Raw genomic sequence first — 20,923 nt, forward strand, 5'->3', positions numbered from 1 at the left:
AATCTCCGGGACGGGATGAAAAACCGGTACCTGAACTGCCCTTGGAATACCTCTCTTACCGAGTGGTATAAGAAATGGTTCTATGTCAGGGAGGAGCCGGGAAGCTCCACGTTCTGTGACGTGGGGTACATCCCCGAGAAGAGGATCAGTTGGACCGACTGCCCAGAATTTGACGGACAAGTAGCAGACCTGATGAAGCTGATCGACTGGTCGCGCTTGGACGGGCTAGGGGTGGTCGGCAACTTTGTTTGCCGCCGAGTGATGCCCTGCCAGAAGAGGGTGCACTCGGCGTACGAGTACGTCGGGAGCCAGGACCCGACCAGGATGAGGCCTGAGGTCCTGGAGAAGGAAGAGGTGCAGCAGTTGTTGAACGAATTGTTCAACTTTGCTGACGGAGGCTTCATCCGTGGTAGCGATCGGGTGCAAGCCTTCAAGCTGGGACGACCAGCCCCTAAGGTAATGTCCTTTACTGACTGACTCCTTAGTATTCGTTATATCGTTGGATGCTGACTTGTTTATATTTCTTTTTGTACATCGGAGATGTAGACAGGTGCACAGTGTATGTGTCACTGGCGCCTGGGATTGAGGATCCCGCAAGGGAGGATCCGCTGGTAGAGGATGCTGCACGGTGTGATCGGTACACCAGCAGTGAGAAGGACCAGGCCCGCCCCGTCCCGACCACCGAGGAGAGTGTGGCGGGGAAAAGGCCACTGGCGGCAGATCCTTTGCCGGTACCGACGTTGCCGGCGGAGAGCAGCCAAGCGCCGAAGCGTCGTCGGCTCGTGCGAATCATTGACGACGACGACGAGGAGGAGGCCGCACCGTCGCTAGTTCGACGACCTCGGAGCCGCCCAGATAGTGCGCCGGCCACTACTGATCGGGTGGCCAGCGATCCTCCTGCTCCGCGCGTTGTCGAGGTGGGGGCGCAGGCGCCGACCGGCCGGGCAAGGAGGAGGTTCATCGCGACCCACCGTCGATCGGACCTGTAAGTGTTCGACTTACGTATTTTGGCGTTTTTTTTAAGATGTACTTTGTTCTTCTAGCGCGGCGTCGGATGTCAATCCCGACCATGCCGCCGACCAGGGGGCATCCGATCCTGCCGCCGTCGACGCCGCGCCGCAGGCCATGGATCAGCCTACGGCGGTGGCCGCTGCTGCAGGCACAGAGGGGCAGTCTGCCCCAGCGAGTGCCGCGGCGAGTACTCCACCGAGGAACGAGGAGGCTTCGAGGACCCCTCCCCCGAGCGCTGCTGCTCAGGAGGACAACCGAATCCCGACTCCAGCCGAAGAAGGGAGGGGCCCGACACCGCCCCGAGCAGGGGCTTCTTCACCCGCGAGCTCTCCTGGCCTAGGCCGGAGGCCCGTAATGCCTTCGACCGCAGCCGGGAACAGCGCGGCGAATGAGGAGCCCCGGGAAGCCTCTGACGACGACGTGGGGGAGGTCCAGGGTCGTCCCCGTGATGGCCGCCAGCAAGTCTACGTGTGGCGCTAGCGCGGGGACCACTTTATTGGTCATGAAGAGCTTGCGAAGACGGGGGAGGCTGCGAGGGTGGAGCGTGCAGCCAAACGTCTTGTAGATGAGGTCAAGGTAAGTGACTCTCTGCCCCGATTGATTTCTTTTCCCCTTTTGTTTTGCTGTTATCTTGCTGGGATGACATGTGACCTTCTTGCAGGGTGTCATGACAACGGCGAAGTACCGGAAGAGGTGCTTCGACCAGATAGAAGGAATTGTGGCCGAGAACAAGGCCCTTACCACGGAGGTGGACCGGCTACGGTCGGAAGTAGGGGAGAAGGTGGCCGAGATGAATGCCTAGGAGGAGCGTTATCTCGAGCTCACTCGTCGCTTGGCCGACCAGTACCGGCAGCGAGAAGGTTAGTCACGCGCTCCAAGCAGCTTTCTATAGCTGTGTAGCCTGCTTTACTGACCAGGTTATGATTCACGTAGGCTTGGAGGAGGAGGTGGTGCGCCTCCGACAGGAGAAAGAGCAGCTCAGCCAAGAGCTCGCCGGCGCGCTGGAGTCCGGGCGCCGAGCAGGAGAGGAATTGGGTCGGAAGGACCGGGAGATAACTGGTAATGCGCGCCGCCTCGTTATCTGCCGTTTGTCGTCCCTTTGTTTTTTGATATGTCGAAAATAACCCCCTGCTTGAATCGCAGTGCTCAAGGTGAATGCCAAGAAGCACCTGGATGAGCTGGTCAAGGACCGGGACTCCTGGAAGGTTAATTGTTGTAAGATCTGGAAAGGAGTATCCCCGGTCCTGGATCTGATCAGTCCCGAGCTCCCGGAGAGCCAGCCCCGCGTGCCGAAGTTGACTCTAGTGGAGAAGGCGCAACGGGCGTGGGACTGGCTACAGCAATTCGTAAAGGACGCCGGGGAGTTTGCTGGCGCGCATGTCCTTAGCATGGTGCGCGCCCACTACCCCCTGGTCGACCTGACCAGGCTGGAAAAGGGGTATCCCAAGGAGGTCGGCCCACAGGAGGCGGACGAGCTTCGTGGTGGTCTGCTGGACTTGTCGTCGACGGTGATCGGCGACATCAATCTTTGTGGAACGGCCACTCCCCCAGACCAGCCGGGTTCAGACAGGTCGGCCAGGGAGCTGTCAGGCGCGTCCATTGCGGGAGATGGGCGGTCGACGCCTGCGGTCTTGACCAGCCAGGCGCCGGTGGCCCCGACCCCTTCGTCCGGGCAGCAGGGCCAGGCGGGTGATCAGCCCGAGTAGTTAGGCCAATAGAGTAGTCTGTAGGAATAGACTAGCGTCTGCCCGTCAGGGTATTTTATTGTAAACTTTGTGTGTAAAGTTTGTAATAAAGTTTGCTTTTGTCATGACTGTTATTTTGAGCGCTGTGTAATTATCTGAGTGACGTGTCACTGTATTTGACTTTGTAGTCGCCAAGAGCTTCCGTTGCAGAAGTTTTGCCGAGTTCTGCATCCAACAAAGTATAGGCAAAAAATAGAAAACTTTATTATTGACAATTATAAGATATTTACAAGCGAAAGTTACTAGAACTTATGGATAAAATCGTCGTAGTTTGTCTATGTGCCAAGAGTTAGGCACGCGTGTTCCGTCTGGGTATGCCAATCTGTAGGACGTGGGTCGTGTGACTTCGGCGACCACGAAAGGTCCTTCCCAGGGGGTGGATAGCTTGTGCATTCCCTCTTGGCTTGTTCTCCACCTAAGTACCAGATCGCTGACCACGAAGGAACGGTCCTTGACGTTCCTGTTGTGGTATCGCCTGACTGTCGCGAGGTACTTTGCTGTTCGGAGACAAGAATTCAAACGCTTTTCCTCCATGCAGTTATTTCGAGTTCTCTGGCGTTGTTGGCTGTCGCCTGGTCAAATTGTTCAATCCTGGGAGATCCGAAGGTTATGTCGGACGGCAGGACTGCCTCGGAGCCGTAAACCATGAAGTAGGGAGACACTCCTGTGTTCCGACTGGTCTGAGTTCGGAGGCCCCAGACCACTGCCGGTAACTCCTTCATCCATCGACCGGGTGCTCTGTCGTTCTCGGTGTATAGCCTTTTCTTTAGGGCGTCAATGATCATTCCGTTCGCGCGTTCGACTTGACCATTGGCCCGTGGATGAGCCACTGACACATATTTTATGACTATGCCCCTGTCATCGTAGAAGTCCCAAAATGTGGTGCCAGTGAACTGAGTACCCAGGTCGGTGATTATGCTGTTCGGGATGCCGAATCTGTGTATGATTTGATTGAGGAACTCCACGGCCTTCTCGGAGGTTGCCTTGACCAGAGGCATGTATTCGATCCACTTGGAGAACTTGTCGATTAACACGAAAACAAACTTGAAGTTGCCGGGAGCTGGTTTAAATGGCCCGATCATGTCAAGCCCCCAGCAAGCAAAGGGCCAGGACGACGGGATGGTTTGAATTTCGTGAGCGGGTACGTGGGTCCTCTTAGCGAAGAACTGACATCCCTCGCAGTGTCGAACCAGTTTTTCTGCGTCGTTGACCGCGGTTGGCCAATAAAAACCTGCCCGAAAGGCTTTGCCGACCAACGTTCTGGTTGCGGCGTGATTGCCGCAGGATCCAGCATGTATGTCTTCTAGGAGCTTGATACCATCATCTTGGGTTATGCACTTGAGCAGTACTTCAGAGCTTGCGTTTTTTCGCATGAGTTTACCGTCGACCAGGATGTAGTTCTTTGACCGTCGAATGAGGCGCTCGTTCTCTGTTTTGTCCTGAAAGCCTGTCCCATCCGATATATACTTGATGAACAGGGTACGCCAGTCACGACCACCGGTTGTCGGAGTGGCATCGTCTGTGAGCATTGCCTCGGTGGGTTGCTTTTCAACCAGGGTGGGGTTTACGCTTGGCTCGTGGATGTCCTGGATGAAAATACCCCGCGGGATCTGGGCCCGGGACGACCCTAACTTCGACAACGCATCTGCTGCCTGGTTCTTATCCCGGACCACGTGGATGTACTCTATGCCGTAGAAGTTGGTTTCCCATTTGCGAATTTCTTTGCAGTAGAGATCCATCTTCTCGTGGGTTGCATCCCACTCCTTGTTGAGCTGGTTGATAACCAAGGTAGAGTCGCCATAGACGTAGAGGCGTTTGACACCCAACTCGACGGCGAGCCTTATGCCGTGCAGGCATGCTTCGTATTCGGCGACATTGTTTGACGCCGGAAAAAGGATCCTAAGAACGTAACGCAGTTTGTCCTTGTTAGGTGATCCGAACAGTATCCCAGTGCCAGCACCGTTGATGTTCAAGGATCCGTCAAAGAACATTGACCAGTGGTCGGAGACATCGGGAACGGGAGGCTCGTTGAGATCCGTCCATTCAGCAATGAAATCGACCAGGGCCTGAGACTTGACTGTGGTGCGGCTCTGGAACTCCAGGGAAAATGGGCATAATTCCATCGCCCATTTCACGATTCTGCCGTTGGCGTCTTTATTGCGCAGAATGTCCCCGAGAGGGAAGCTGGTGGTTCCCAAGACTCGGTGGCCGTCGAAGTAGTGCTTCAGCTTTCTTGATGTTATTAGAATGGCGTATATGAGCTTCTGTATTTGTGGGTACCTGGCCTTGGACTCGTTTAAGACCTCACTTATGAAGTAAACGGGTCTCTGGACCTTATAGGCATGACCTGGTTCATCTCGCTCGACCACTATTGCTGTGGACACAACCCTGTCGGTTGCAGCAATGTAAAGGAGTAGGTCTTCATCGGGCTGAGGTGCTGTAAGGACAGGTGGCGAAGTGAGAAAAGTCTTGAGCTGGGTGAATGCGGCGTCGGCTTCCTCTGTCCAAGAAAATTTTTCCGACGCTTTCAAGAGTTTGAAGAAAGGGAGGCATTTTTCTCCTAGTCTTGAGATGAAGCGACTGAGGGCGGCCATACATCCGGTAAGCTTCTGAATATCCTTGACATTCTTGGGTGGCCGCATGTCGAGTACTGCTTTTACTTTGGAAGGATTTGGTAGTATGCCGTCACGACTGACAACGTTGCCGAGCAGTAGACCGGAAGGAACACCAAAGATGCACTTTTCGGGGTTAAGCTTCCACTTGTACCTATTAAGCGCCTTGAAAGTTTGGTCTAAATTGTCGATTAGGGTGCTCGCATCCCTTGTTTTTACGACCACGTCATCCACATAGGCCTCGACGAGGTCATCACGAATCTCGTCGTGGAGGCACTGCTGGATGGCCCGTTGATAAGTGGCTCCGGCGTTTTTGAGTCCAAAGGACATGGTCGTGTAGCAGTACGCGCCAAAAGGAGTAATGAAGGATGTTTTTATCTGATCGTCTTCCTTTAGTGAGATCTGGTGATAACCAGAGTAGCAATCTAGAAAAGAGAGGAGTTCGCACCCGGTCGTTGAGTCGACCACCTCATCAATGCGAGGGAGACCAAAAGGATCTTTAGGACAGTGTTTATTGAGATCAGTGTAATCAACGCACATTCTCCATTCATTATTCTTTTTGCGTACAAGAACCGGATTGGCGAGCCAATCGGGGTGATACACTTCTTTTATGAATCCGGCTACTAGAAGCCGTGTTATTTCTGTCCTAATAGCCTACTTTTTATCACGAGCAAAGCATCGCAACTTTTGCTTGATTGGTCTTGCGGTCTTCGAGACATTTAAGGAGTGCTCGATCAAGTTTCGTGGGACGCCGGGCATGTCTGCGGGTTTCCATGCGAAAACGCTCACGTTGTCCCTTAGAAACCTGACGAGCGCGTCTTCCTATTTTGGATCCAGATTGGCCCCGATGAGGGCCATCTTTTCGGGGCTGCCGTCAACCAGCTGTACTTCTTTGTACTCCTTGGATTTTGAATTCTTCCTGGCTGCCTCCTGCTCGGGTAATCGGAGCTGGTCGGGGGGCAGCTGCGCGGCTTGGGTTGTTGTTTCTGCCATGCGGATTGAGAGGTCGATTGCTTCGGTGATCTTGAAGCTCTCATCTTCGCAGGTGTACGCGGTGTAGACATTGCCTCTGACGGTTAGGACGCCCTTCTCCGTAGGCATCTTAAGGACCAGGTATGAGTCGTGTGGGACTGCCATAAACTTTGTCAGCGATGGTCGGCCCAGTATAGCGTGGTAGGTCCCGTCGAAGTCCGCGACCACGAAGTTGATGAACTCTGTCCGAAAGTGGTCGGGTGTGCCGAATTGGACAGGCAATGTTATCTGTCCGAGGGGCACTGAACTCTGACCTGGCAAAACCCCCCAGAATTGGGCATCGTAAGTTTTTAGTTGTGCAGGAGATATCTTGAGAGCGGGCAGGCTGTTGCAGAAGAGGATTTCGATGGAGCTTCCCCCATCCACGAGCACGTGCTCGAATCTGATGCTGTTGATGCAAGGGTCCAGGATCAGGGGGAAACGACCTAGCTCTGGGATAGCGGCCCACTGGTCTTTCCCGCTGAACGAGATCTCCCTGTGCGACCACGGGGGAAATTTTGGGTCTGCGATCAGCCCGTCCGTGCTGTCTATGTTGAGGCAGGCTCTCTTTAATAGCTTTCTTTCTCGCTTAGATTCAATGGAGACCTTGCCCCCGAAGATGGAGTGCACCACGTCAGTGGGGCTAACGCATTGGTGTCGGGGGTCCCTGTCCTGGTCCTCATCCTCGTCTTCGTGGTCGTGCCCGTCTCGCTTGCCGTTTTTCTTGGCGGAGTCGTCCTGGGCGGCTCGCGCATGTATAGATGCTTTTGAGGACGCGGCACTCTTCCATGGTATGATTAGACTTTGGATGTAATTGGCATGGTCCCTTCAATGTTTTGTTGTAGTCTTCTTGGTAGTCCCGCCGCCCGTTGGGACGCTTGACCGTATTTACTTCGTGGTCGTAGTCGCGGGGGCGCTTTCCTCTGACGTCGTCGCGGTTGTCGCGCCGCCGATCCCAACCTTCTCTGTAATCGCGGTTGTCAGGGCGGCGGTGGTTCCTGTTGTCGTAGCGACCACGACCGTCATCTCGTCGAGGAGGCTGGTCGGGACCTCTCGCATCGTCTCGGAATAGTTTTTCTGCGTCGTCGGCATCGGCATAATTTTTGGCTGTGGCGAGGAGTTCCGCCACCGTTGTTGGCCGTTTACGCAACAGCTTGTTCCTCAGCGCTTCATGGAAGCGTAGGCCCTTGATGAAGGCAGAGATGGCCTCGTCGTGGGAAATCTTCGGGATCTTAAGGCGCATATCCGAGAATCGTCGGATGTAATCGCGCAGAGGTTCGTTCTTCCTGTCCCTTATCTTTCGAGGTCATACTTGTTTCCAGGCTGCTCACATGTGGCGATGAAGTTGTCGATAAAAGCCTGGCGTAGCTCTTCCCAAGAGTCGAAGGAGTCCTCGGGCAAGCCAAGAAGCCACTGATGACCAGCCTGGTCGAGGACTACGGGGAAGTAGTTGGCCATGACATGTTCATCTCCCGCTGCTGATCGGACGGCGATTTCATAGAGAGTGATCCAGTTCTCTGGATTTTCTTTGCCGTCATATTTCTTAAGTTTTTTGAGCTTAAAATTGCGGGGCCACACGACCTGGCGGAGGTGTGAGGAGAACTGTCTTAGGCCCGGGGGGCCGTGCATTGCATCATACTCGATACGGCGCAGGTTTTCATGGACCGCTCTCTCTGTGGCTCGCTTGTTGATGCGGTCCTAGGCATCTTTGGGAGGGATGTTGTGCCGGAGATCCCTGTGCTGGTTTACTTCTTGACCGCGTCTGCGGTTCTGCTCGCGGTGACCGTCAGTGTCCCGACCACCATCGTCACGCCGTGAATCTTTTCGACGGTTGTCGGGAGAGCGGCTACGGTGACGCCTGCTGGGAGGCGGTGAGGTCCGGCTACGATTAGTCTGGTCGGAGGTGGCTTCCGTGTAAGAGACGTCCTGGACTCTCTTGAGCAGAGTGGCTGTCTGTCCCATTGCGGCGATCAGGTGTGCTCGGATGCTGGTCCGGACTCCCTGGCACTCAGGGGTATCAGGGAGCCGATCTAGATTGGCCATGGCGACAGCCACGTTGGCGCTTGGCGTCTTGTAGACTGGTTGATCCCCGACCATGTCAAAAGCGTCGTTAAGATTATGCGGTGGAACTTGTTGTTGCTCGTCTGCGCGTCGTCGGGCCCGATCGGCGTTGCGTTGCTCGCGGAGTTGCCTCTGCTCATCTGTTTCTCCATCAACGACCGGCTCGTCGGCGCTGACGTTGAAAACAATATCCCCTCGCCGGGGGGGAAATACCGGGAAATGAGGGAAACCCGGAGGGTGTGAAGGCAAATCCAGGTCGTAGTCCTCGTCTTCGGTGTTTATAACTTCGGTGGGGACGGAACCGGTGCTCGAGTTGGTGCTGGAAGCCTGGCCGTCCCGTAGTTCTTGGACTGTCACCATGTTGACGTAGTGACGACCGTTCCTGTTTGGCGACCAACCCGCTTTGCTGAAAACGGATTGGATGTGCCGCGAGTAGAGAGAAGCCGAGTTGCTCAGGCCGCAAGGATAGTCTCCCTTCTTGAGCTTGACAGATCGTCCTGAGGGAGTTGAGGTTATCGTCAGAGACGTTCCCAGCCGTTCGTGTGTAACGACACGAGTTGGTCGATGGGATTTGAAAAAATCCGTTGGAGCAGCTTGATCAGGCTGACGCAGGATTCCGTCCACTAGCTGGGAGGCTTCAAGTAGCTTGGAATCAGCGTGATCGAGCGCTTGGAGAAGGTCCGAGCAGTCGATCTTCTTTCCCTTGTAGAGCGGGAGCGATGGTCGGGCGCTCGGTTCCACCACGCGAGTGGTCGGAGACGACGTGTTCTCAGATTGGATCTGAGTTTCTTCCGAAACCGTGGTCATGAGGCCGCCGCTGCGCGTCGTCCACGTGATCTGGCCGACGGTGAATGTGAGGCCTTCAGACACGGCCGCGGAAGCTAGGATCGTGACCATCTCGTTCGCCGAAGAAGTTGCACGCACACCCCCTACCTGGCGCGCCACTGTCGACGAAAGCTAGTCGGCAGTCTACCTTGGGGTATACCCACGGTAGTAGTTTATCGGTAGACGGTGCGCAAACTACGAACTCGATGGTGACGCAAGACACGGACAAGCTTTTTATCCAAGTTCGGCCGCCGAGTTGGCGTAATACCTACGTCCTGCGTCTGGTTGTATTGATTTGTGTCGAGAGAATATGATGTGTCCTAGGGGGGTCCCTTGCCCCTCCTTATATAGTCTGGAGGGCAGGGTTACAGATCCGGAAACTAATCCTAGTCGGTTACAATTGCCATGGATAATTTGATATCAATTCCTATTCTAACCGACTAGAATCCTGCTTGATCTCCACATCTTGTCTCCTTGCGCGAAACTCCAAGCTGTCGGATCAAGCCTTGAACTCGTCTCGTAATGGGCCAAACCTCCTGGCCCAAGTCTAGCCGTAAGGGTATAGGGGTTTATACCCCCACAGGTCCCTTGCCCCTCCTTATATAGTCCGGAGGGTAGGGTTACAGATCTAGAAACTAATCCTAGTCGGTTACAATTGCCATAGATATTCGATATCAATTCCTGTTCTAACCGACTAGAATCCTGCTTGATCTCCACGTCTTGTTTCCTTGCACGAAACTCCGAGCGGTCGGATCAAGCCTCGAACTTGTCTCGTAATGGGCCAAGCCTCCTGGCCCAAGTCTAGCCGTAAGGGTATAGGGGTTTATACCCCCACGGTATTCCTCAAACAATTACTACCGATTAGGGTACTATGTTTACATCAGGAGAGTTTGATGAATTTGCAATCGGTATGGGGATTAAAGTGTTGAATTCTTCTCCTTATTATGCTCAAGCCAATGGGCAGGCCGAAGCATCTAACAAAGGAATTATTAAGGTCATCAAACGGAAGATTGAAGAAAATCCTAGGAGATGGCATACGTTGTTGAATGAAGCTTTGTGGTCATATCAGATGGCTTGTCATGGATCGACCAAAGTTTCGCCTTATCAGTAGGTGTATGGGCACGATGCTGTATTGCCATGGGAGGTTAAAACTGGATCTAGGCGACTATCTTTTCAAGATCAGCTGAATGCCGATGACTATGCTACTTTGATGAAAGACGAGTTGGATGATTTAGCAGAGCATCGGCTGAGGGCTTTGATAAGTATAGAAGAAAATAAGAAGAGAGTTGCCAGATGGTATGATAAGAAGGTAAAGGCTAAGGAGTTTGTCGATGGAGACTTAGTATGGATACTAATCTTACTAGTCGGGACAAAAAGCTCAAAAATTGGGAAGTGGTCTCCCAATTGGGAGGGTCCCTATCGGATAAATCGATCTGCTCCTGGCAATGCTTATATTTTAGAAACTCTCGAAGGAGTTGAATTTCCCAGGGCATTGAATGGCAAATATTTAAAGAAATATTATCCTAGCATATGGATTGATGGATGAAGTTCAAGTGCCGATAACATTCCTATCGGCTGGTTCAAAGTGTATCTGGGGCCGGACTCGATGTTTTAAAAGGATACCGAAAACAGTCCTATCGGCTAGACCAAAATAATGAGGAGTTTTTAAAAGAAAAGAACAAGACATGCCGCCGATGAAGAGTTTATATGTTTAGCAGAGCCTGGATCGTTGATATGGCGCGTAGCTGGATCTGATTGGCTTCCTCTATCTCCTTTATTTCTTCATCGGTAGAGCCCTCCACTGGCCTCAGTTGCTTATTCATCTGTAGTGCCTTGCGAGCTTGGATGTTTCGCTCCTCTTCAAGAGTCTTGATTGCTTCAGGCAGCTGGCTTTCTTCCTGTTGAGCTTGGGACAGAGCTTCTTCTACTTGTTTGAGTTCTGCCAACAGGGCTTCTCTCTTCGCCGATAGATCAGAGATCTTTTGCTTCAACACATCTCCTGAGTATTTCAAAATGTTGATGCTCTTATGCTTTTCATCGGCAAGGAGCTTTACTTTCCTCATCTCTTCTGAGAGCTAGACATGAGTAGCTCTATCGGCAAGGCACTGAGCAGCCTTTTGATACTAAAGCTGTTGACTCTCCAAGTTAGCAGCGTTGAAGAGGATCTCCTCGGCATTGGTAGGAATTTGGCCTCTAAGAGCCTTGAATATGGCCTTAGCTAGATCGGAGTCATCAACCAATTGGGCCGTGTCTTGATGAAGTAGGGCTGACAAATCTTCCAACTTTGCTTTAATCTCTGCCGATGAGATTCCAACCGCTCGAGAAGAACTTGCTTCCTCGCCTTCATCCTCAGAGATTTCGATGGCGAAGGAGAACAAGCTGTCGGGAGAATCCTGTTCCTGAAAAGGAAGATAAAATAAGTTATTTTATGATCAAGTACTGATGATGATAAAAATAGAGATCGGGTAACTTACTTGTTTCAGAGCTATCTCTCGCCTCTGACTAGTTGAGGCCGATGGAACCACAGGCTGATCGGCTGGAATTGCCGATGAAATTATGTCAGCTGAAAGATTGACAGAAATGATTAATAAAGTGGAAAAATAGGTTCATCGGCAATAAATAGAAAGTATGTTACCTTGAGGGGGTGCAGTACTTGTCTGAATCGAGGAGACTACCGATGCTATGATTAAGCTTGCTGGATCGGTGGTCTGCTCGTGTACATCAACCGATGTTTCTTCTGGCTGAGGTTCTTCTGGCTGGAGTTCTTCTGTTTGGAGTTCTTGTAGCTGTGGACAAGATGGTGCTTGTTGTGTCTGAGCTTCTGGAGAAGAGGGGGATGATTCCACCGGGATCGGTGACCTTGGAGGGGGGGAGGCGTTGCTGTTCTCTGGCGCTTCGCTTGTGATCTGGTACTCTTGGAACCTTTTCTCTTTGGTTGGCTGGACTGGGGGGCATCAACAGTCATACTTCTAGTTTTTGCCGATGTGTCAGTATGCTTATACAACAATGAAAATTTTATGAGTACAAGTGTAATAGGGTATTGATGAGGTTCTGATTAAAATAATAAAAGTTACCGATGAAGTTCCCATACTAGCCGATGTGTCCTGAAAAATTGTGTAAGTATAAGAATGGAATCGGTATAAGTTGAAGGATTCGAGAATTTACCTTGAAGGCTTGTGCCAAAGCGGTGGCAGCTACCGACGGGGATGTTTTCGTTCGTTTGGTGGTAAATTTCTTGAGACGCACACCCCAGTGCATTAAGGCAGCCAAGGTTGGAGCGTTGTTGCCGATCAAAGAGATCGGGCCCGATGGAAGGAGTTCGATCGGCCTGCCACTTCTGCTAACTGATGATGGTGTATCATCGGCCTGAATAAAACAAAGGAAGTGAGTTACTGATAGAAAATGAAAGTGAAAGGATTGAAAAAATCGGTTAGAATACTTACAGTATTATTAGGGACCTTGTATTTGGGGTCGATCATGCCACGGTATGTGAGAGCCGATCTGCAGAACAGGTGCTCTTTCCACTCTTTCCACCTCTGTTTGTATGCCTGAGTAATGAAGAGAGCTGGGATCCAAGCCGATAGATCGACATCTGTATCGGCGTTTGGTGGAAGTTGAGCTATCCTGATCCATTCCAGATTGCTGGTGATGGTCTCCCTCGGCTTTATCACATCGGCATAGCAAAGTGCAATCGGCAGTTGGCCGAAAGTCAGTTCGCGAGCTAGTGCCGATGGGTTATAAAACTCATAGGTCATATTGGAAGCTTTCCCACAGCCAAAGAAGTTCACTGGTATGGCTCTTGGGGTGATAATTGCCATCATCACGTCACGGTCCTTGTTGAGAGCATCATTGAAGGGGTGGCAAGTCAAGGGGAATTTGGTGTCTGGATCTTCATAAGGCATCCATGCCCGCTGTTCTCTGGTCAGACCCTCATACAGAGTTTGAAAGAATCAGTTAACCTAGTCTTTGTTACCACCAGTGCCAGTTAAGACTATGGCCGCTTCGCCAAAGTTCAAGGGAGAGCGAGTTGCCGATTCTTCTTCATCCAGTTCATAATCTTCAGCTATGTCCCTAGGGAAGCGCTGTGCAAAGAGGTCGAATTCAAGGCGCTTGTGCACGTGGAGATTAAGCCACATGTTGATAAACCACCAAGGACCCCCTAAGTTGCCGATGGGTTGGCCGAGCAGAAGTTTCCTGGCTACTTGGTGGAGGAGGTGATAAACCGAGCCGAGCAAGTATCGGCCAAGTGGAAATCGGCCGCCATCGGCTAGTCTTTCTGCTGCCGATAAGTAAACATAAGTTGGTCCTACCGATTGGCCACAGAATACGAATTTATCCAGCCACATATTCAGGAAAGTAGTCTGTTCCTTTGCATTAACAGGTCCTGTTCTACGGTACTTCTGAATGTACCCAGACCAACCGCCGATAGTGCGAGTTTCCACCTTAGCGCTAGGTTTGGTGTCAAATAGATGATTGTTATCGGCAGTGGATATATCTAAGCTGGTGAGCATGAGTACATCGGCAAGTGTGGGAGAAGCAGGGCCATGGCCAAACACAAAGGCGTTGAGCATGTCTGACCAAAAGTATGAGGCAGCAATTAGCAGTGACTCATTCCTCTCCATATCGGCAAGGGTCAATCTAATGCACTGGTCTAATTTTCGCTCGCCCCATTGAACCTCATTTGAGTGGCTGACTCTCAAGAACCAATCCTTCCATCCCTTGGTAGGACTGGGCCAGGAACGGAAGGCATCTTTCCATAGATCTAGGGAGAAGTTTTTGGCTCTAAAAGGAACTCTGTTTGTTTCTACGTTTATCAGATCGATGGGATCTGGGTTTCCTAGCGGGCCAAGACATTGGAGGTGAGGTTGATCGGTAGGAATAACGATCTTATCGGCCAAATCCTAAAAGTTTTTGAGGATAAAAAGAAGAACAAAAAGAAAAAGGAATATTCAGTAAGACAAATTGCAGATGAACAGGAGTACAGTAAAAGTGCAGAAGAAAGTGTGGTAAGCTGACCTCAGGAACGATGAAGTTGATGGCCATCTCCTCGCAGGGAAGAAGATCGAAGGCTTGGGGGTTGGTGAAGAAAGGCCCTTGTGAAAGTGGATTTTGGGCTGTAGAATGACAAGATGGAGAAAGAGTACCGGAGAAGGAATTATTTATAGGACAAAACAGACAGGGGCAAATCTAACTTATCTTGTCGTCGCATCCGTGAAATCCGAGGGTGCTCTGGTGGATATGGTAACTGTTCGCACGGTAATCAAGGGATTGCGTAGGTGATTTGACAGCAAGCGGTCATGATTTTGGAGATATTTCACTGTACAAGATCTCCTAGTCGGTCCATCGGCAGTTCCCTCTAACGGTAATATTGCCGATGGGCGCATAAAGTGGAGAGATTCGTTTCGGGAGGTTGAGGAATTCGAGGAATATGCAAGAGAATCGGGCCAAGGTTGTTCGAATTTGACGAGCGGTTACCAAATTGGGAGAATTAATTGCGGTAAGGCATCATTACTACAGAGAATTTTGGAGCATTAATGATTTTATACTCCGAAGTTGGGGGGCATGTGTTTACACCGTTTTTGGACACGTACCCGGGGATCAGTAAAGTATAGATCGGCAGATGGAGCAACAGTAATTAGTCTGCAGGGAAGTTGCCGATGGGGATGGTTGCCGATGAAGAGACGATTGAATGTGACTAAGTCCAGAGGTGGTGACGTGTTCGTGCCGATGATCAGTATTAGTGTTTGCCGATGGCCATAATAGGAGGTCTGCCGATGACTCTGAAGGAAATCATGGAGATTGTCGATTGATCCGTGGCGGTGTCCTGGTCGGTTACAAGGGGATAGTTTTATGTTTTCCTTAGTTGTTTAAATTCGTTTTGTATACGGATTCCGTTTAATTTGGAATTCGAGTCCTAGTCATGTCTGATTGTAGCTCTTTGAGCAGGGTATAAATGTAGACCCTAGGGCCTTGTAATGAAGAATCTATCAATCAATAAAACACAAGTTTTTACTCATATTCCAGCATCTACTTTTCGACGACTTCGTCAATATTTTCTTATTACGAGTTCTTAGGAATTCATCAACTTAAGCTCGGCGTGTTCTCAAGTTCCGCGTGATCACCTCTTGGCCGTGGCATCCGGGCGCATCCCTGTTGTCGGGACTAAAGTGGTCGAGTTACCACCTTTGTCGATTGTATGGTCAAATCGGCTGGCACGCCTTAACGTTTTAATTGGGTATTAGCCCTTTATGTTTGCAGATTAGTTTTGCATAAACAAGTAGGTGTTAACTTTGGGATTTATCCCAAACTGGTCTTGCATAACCTCTGCTATCTTATTGGCCCAATAGGCATCGACGTCCTGTCGATGTATGGCTTGAATTTCTGGTACCTACTTATAAGCTTCCACGTGTCTCTGGGTACACGATCTTCAGGAAACATTACGTTAGCCATAGCTTGCTGACCACCGATTTGCTGAGCGAGATTCATCGGCTGATTCACGAGTCCCTGTAAACCAACCTGCATCTGACCCTGCTGGAACCCTGCAGCCTGATGATTCTGCTATGTTGCATGTGGAAAGACCAACTACCCTGTCCAACCATTGTTGGCGTTCATCGGTGTAGGTCCTACTGATGGCTGATAATTAAGCATTGTTGCTGGGTTGACATAACCTGTTTGAGTCACAAACCTTTGTTGTGTTGGCAATGGATTTGCCAATGAATTTGCATTAGGCATCTAGAATGCTAGCATTTGAAAATTCCCCGTAACAGGTCTTGCAGTACTAGTTGTAGAATACTGAGGAATTTGGGTCATTGACGAGACTGGAGGTGCCGATGTCATAGGAGCTTTTCCTGCTAAGTCAGTGGCCTGAGAGGTTCCAGAACTATTTTCTAAAAACTCTAGAGGCATACCATATCCCCACCAATTGGGAGGAACCTGACAATTCTGAAATACAGACCCTAACATTGCCAATACCAATAGATCTGTGTTGAGCTGAACCCATCCCCCTGACGTCATTGGATTACATCTCATTGTCGTAGATTGCTCATTAGTCAATCCTAATGTGCTTGGAGGAGAAGTAGCTTCTGTACCCGCAACGGTTGGAGGAGCTGATGGAGCCGCAACCGATGATAATCCTGGCTAATGGTAGGCCGGACCGGCATAAACTGGTGGTGTCTGTCCTTCTTTAAAAGTTCAAACCACAGCATTGTAAACAGTATTGGACAGCACGTTGGAGTGATTGATCAAAGCATGATTAATAGCAGTATTAACCATGTCTTGCAATTTACCAGGATTGGGATCAAAAGTAACCTGCCGAGGATTTCAGACAAAGCTGCCTGTACTCCTCCGTAACCCTTTCCATGGCTTGCTTCTATTCTTCCCTAAGATCAGCTTCTATCACGCCAATGACATTGTCTGCATGAAGCTCAATAGTAGCCATGTTGATCTTGTTGATAGATTTGTCCCACCGAGCGTGCCAAAAGATGTGTTGATGCGAAAATAGATCTACAAACACAAAGGGCAAATAGCCGATTCAAACATTGAGGCGTGCCAGCCGATTTGACCTAACAATCGAAAAAGGTGATAACTTGAATACTTTGGTCCTGACAACAGCGATACGCCCGGATGCTATGGCCAAAAGGTACTCACGCGGAACTCGAGAATTCACTGAGTATTGTTCGTTGAATCCTGGAGAACTCGTAAACAAAAGAAAACGTGCGAGTTGACGAAGTCGTCAAAAAAGTAGATGTCATAGTAGATGTAAAACTTTGTGTATAATATTGATTGATTCCTCCTTACATTGTTGCTAGGTCTATATTTATACCCTGACCTAAAGAGTTACAACCGTATACGACTAGGATTCTAATTCTAAACAAAACAGGACTCTTACATAAGGCATACTTTAATAAATATGGAAAATATCTACCTATCTATCCTGATGTCTACTTAACTATGATGAAACTTTTCATCAGCTCTGCCCCATCGGCATATCATTATTGCCGTTAACAGCTTCCATGCCTTCCTTCATCGGCATCGGCATACTCCGTGTATCCTCAGCAACTTCCACATGTTTCTTCATCGACATCGGTAATCATCGGTGTCGACAATCAATCGGCAATGATCAATGACTACATCTCAATCTTCAGGCCAGCAACATCCTCCATCTGTCATCCTGTCATCAGTATCATCGGCAATCAGCAATCTCCTTATCAACTTGACACAACATCCTCTTGACTGCCGATCAATTCCCCTTGACTATCCTGATTCATGCCAAAAAATGGTGTCAACAATGATTCATCATGTTGTTGTTGGAAACTTGAAATCTTCCCACGCAGAGCATTAGTCTTAGTTGTAGGAAAGAATTTTGCCAGGAAAGCAATCGAGCAAAGGTCCCATGTATTGTGTTTGTCTTTGTTTGTCTAGAACCACTGCTTGGCTTTCCCCAGTAATGAGAATGGGAAAAGACGAAGTAAGATAGTATCCTTTGGTACTCCTCTGATCGTGAAGGTGCTGCAGATCTCTAGAAAGTGTTGTAAGTGTGCACTTGCATCTTCATGAGCTTTTCCACAGAATTGGCTGTCTTGAACCATGGTGATGAGAGCAGGCTTGAGCTCGAATCCATTCTTCCCAGTGTTGACTACTGGTCCAGTCCGAATGTTTGCTGTTGTTGCGGTAGAGAACTCTCACAGTGTCTTCTCAGCCATGTCTTCAAACACAGGAGCTAGGTTTCCACCTAACTCTTCCGCTCGTTCTTCTATTTGTTCTTCAAATTCCTCTTCTAATGTTGGATCTAGCTCCTCTGAAGAGCTAGATTGAGCAGTAGAGGGTGTTCTTGATGGTGATTCAAATTTGTCCCTTGCTTCTATAAACTTCTTCTTCGTAAGGAGTTTCTCTGGAACTTCAGTAAAGTTTCTTGGAAGAGCAAAACCATTCATTCATCACCCTGCATAAGATAATAAAAATGATAACAACGAAGGGTGTACCTGATTGAGCAGAAATTAATTGGTAATATAACTTTATTCATGCATATATATGTTATCAATATATCCTAAGTTTATCATGCCTTCCCCGGCAACGGCGCCAAAAATGCTTGTTGAGATTTACTACCGTCATCACTAAAAATAGAGGTAAACCCTACTCCTAGTAACAACACCAAAAATGCATGATATTTAATTAACTTGTCAAATAGCAACTAACCACTCAAATATTCCTAAGCACAAAGTAGGTTGTCATCCCTAATTATATTGTTAGGAATTTAATATAGATGCACATGTTCTATTATAAAGAGAGAGAATAACAATTATGAATATAATTATAAACTAAATGGGTTCTGCAAGCGGATAGATAATTATACCATTGTAGCATGTTACCCAAGGAAGTATCCAGGTTGTCGATTTATATTTATACCACAGGGAAGGCTAAGTGTTAAACTATATTCTATTATATTGATGAGAAACTATATAGGATGAATAAATGATATTACCCAAGTCCTATAATCTACTCATAATAGACAGAGGTCACAAGATAAATAATAATGGTAGCATAATCATCAAGTATCATAATTAAGGATAATCATTAGAGCATCTACTAGTCATAATCATAGTTAGCCAATGGATAAACTAGGGAATTGGATCTAAGGTAATTCTATAACTACGCCAATGAATAACTCTAACTAGTGCAATTACATCTAGAAATCATCGTTAAGTCGACCCTGTATCATAATTACATGTAAAGAGGCATCAACTAATGAGGGTTTTAAGACGCAACCGTCACCTCCTTCGCGACCGCACCCATGCTAGCCCTACGTACGGGGGGTGGACTACAGAGGAACCAATGCAGCTGTCACCTACGCGGACCACCACACGGCCCGACAAATCAGGGGGCACTCGCAGACAAACAAGATATCTAGACACCACGTCTAAATATTGTCTATCATCTACCCAACGATCGATTAGGTAAACGCTATACGAGCAATTACATGAATTCAATAAGATCAAACCAACTATCCTGGACATATAATCAAAGTAGACAATGACTAATGTAATTAAGAACATATGAATATATTAAGAATAAAGTCCCCCTAATATACAATTGAATACTATAAAGTAAGAACTAGATCTATTACCGAACTCTTGCGCTCCAGACCGACGCTATGGGCTCTAGATCCTGATGAAGAACTAGATCTCCTCTACTTCTAATCTAACTAACTAGAACTATGAACTAGAAGGCTCTTGATGAACTTGAAGGCGTTTGATGCTTGATGGCTTGAGGCCTTGATGAATAATGAAGTGGTTGATGTCTCCATGGGTGTCTACCCACATATTTATAGTCCGGTGGAATTCGCTGTTGATATTTGGTAACGCAATCAGGAAATGATCCGCAAGCGCATGGATATCGGTGAGCACTTCACCTAGGAAGTTATGCAGAGTATCGTATTTATATTTTTACCACTAGAAGAAAGCGTGCATCTGACTAACCCGGTCTATTACTACTATCCTTTATGTACAAACTATGTGACTCGATGTGAGTGATGTACAGAGAAGACTACAACCGTACTCTCATTCTAACCTTGGTAAGGATGATCTACTGTTCTGCTGGGGGGCTCACAGAATCTAGACACCATAGGGATGTTCGACCCGCACCTATAAACCCTATCGATCCTACTAATGGGATAGTGGCTACAAAGGTAACTCGGAAATGTCACGTTCCTCGCTACTGCCACGGTCCGGCTAGACAGGGGATATCTATGAGTATCCTAGCCCAAACACCACATTTACTCTAGAGATGATTACTCTAAACTCTACGCGAAGAAATCAAAGTAAACATAAACCAAAGAACAATAAAACAAAGAACTTACTAGAATTTAGAAGTCGAAATACTGAAGAATCCTAGCAGCAAGCCTCGGGATAGGAGACTTGATCCCGCAGGTACAACCTCGGAGTAGACACCGACAGGCCGGGATTCCTCCGATCTACACCTCCACTCTATCTCTCTCAATCTAGTAGAACTAATTCTACTCTCACATTGGATGCTAAGCCCTATGAGGTGGGAACCCTAAGGAACCAATCTCTCTGAATCCTCTCTGGAAAATATGCTAACGAATAATGGGATTCTCCTCCACTCTAGGGGCCAGGGGCCTTGCTTATATAGCCTTTTCAAATGAATCAATGATAACCATTCAATCAATGTCGGTTTGATCCGACAGCCCACGTTCACCTAAGGGCACTATATAAGCAGACCCCCTGGCCCTTGGAGGAGAACAAGTTCATCATAGAGTTGAGAGGTGTAACGTCCTGCCTCCACGAGGCCGGGCCCGCTTACATCTGGTAGCTTTTCTAGGCTATAGTCACTCCCCACAGACCAACACTTCGTCTTTTCTACACACTTTGTCCTCACTCGCGCGCACTCGGGAAGTACTTTACGGTCGGTCACCCAACCCTAAATTGCTCTAGGCCAAGCACGCTTAACTTTAGAGTTCTTTCGAGATGGGCTTCCGGAAAAGAAGTTGCAACTTGTTGGTATGAGTCTCCTATTAATCCTATTAAGCCCTGGGCCGGGTGTTACATCCTCACCCCCTTAAGAGATCGACGTCCTCGTCGATCAACCCCAAGCCAGGAACGTCCCCTCTTGGCCACGTCCGAGCATCCAGTGCCAGCGCAT

The 20,923-nt window shown here is 49.0% G+C and overlaps 1 protein-coding gene across 1 annotated transcript in view; it reads left to right on the top strand.

Annotated features, from left to right (window-relative positions):
- LOC110430419 (skin secretory protein xP2-like) overlaps positions 1 to 1,935 on the top strand; it is a 49,156-nt gene extending 47,221 nt beyond the window's left edge. The window contains exons 6-9 of the mRNA XM_021448094.1: positions 1,044 to 1,159; positions 1,520 to 1,587; positions 1,673 to 1,704; positions 1,929 to 1,935. Coding sequence (XP_021303769.1) covers positions 1,044 to 1,159; positions 1,520 to 1,587; positions 1,673 to 1,704; positions 1,929 to 1,935 — 223 coding nt within the window. The remainder of the gene's footprint in view (positions 1 to 1,043; positions 1,160 to 1,519; positions 1,588 to 1,672; positions 1,705 to 1,928) is intronic.

The sequence above is a fragment of the Sorghum bicolor genome, chromosome 9 (assembly GCF_000003195.3).
Source record: "Sorghum bicolor cultivar BTx623 chromosome 9, Sorghum_bicolor_NCBIv3, whole genome shotgun sequence".
Taxonomy (NCBI): Eukaryota; Viridiplantae; Streptophyta; class Magnoliopsida; order Poales; family Poaceae; genus Sorghum; species Sorghum bicolor.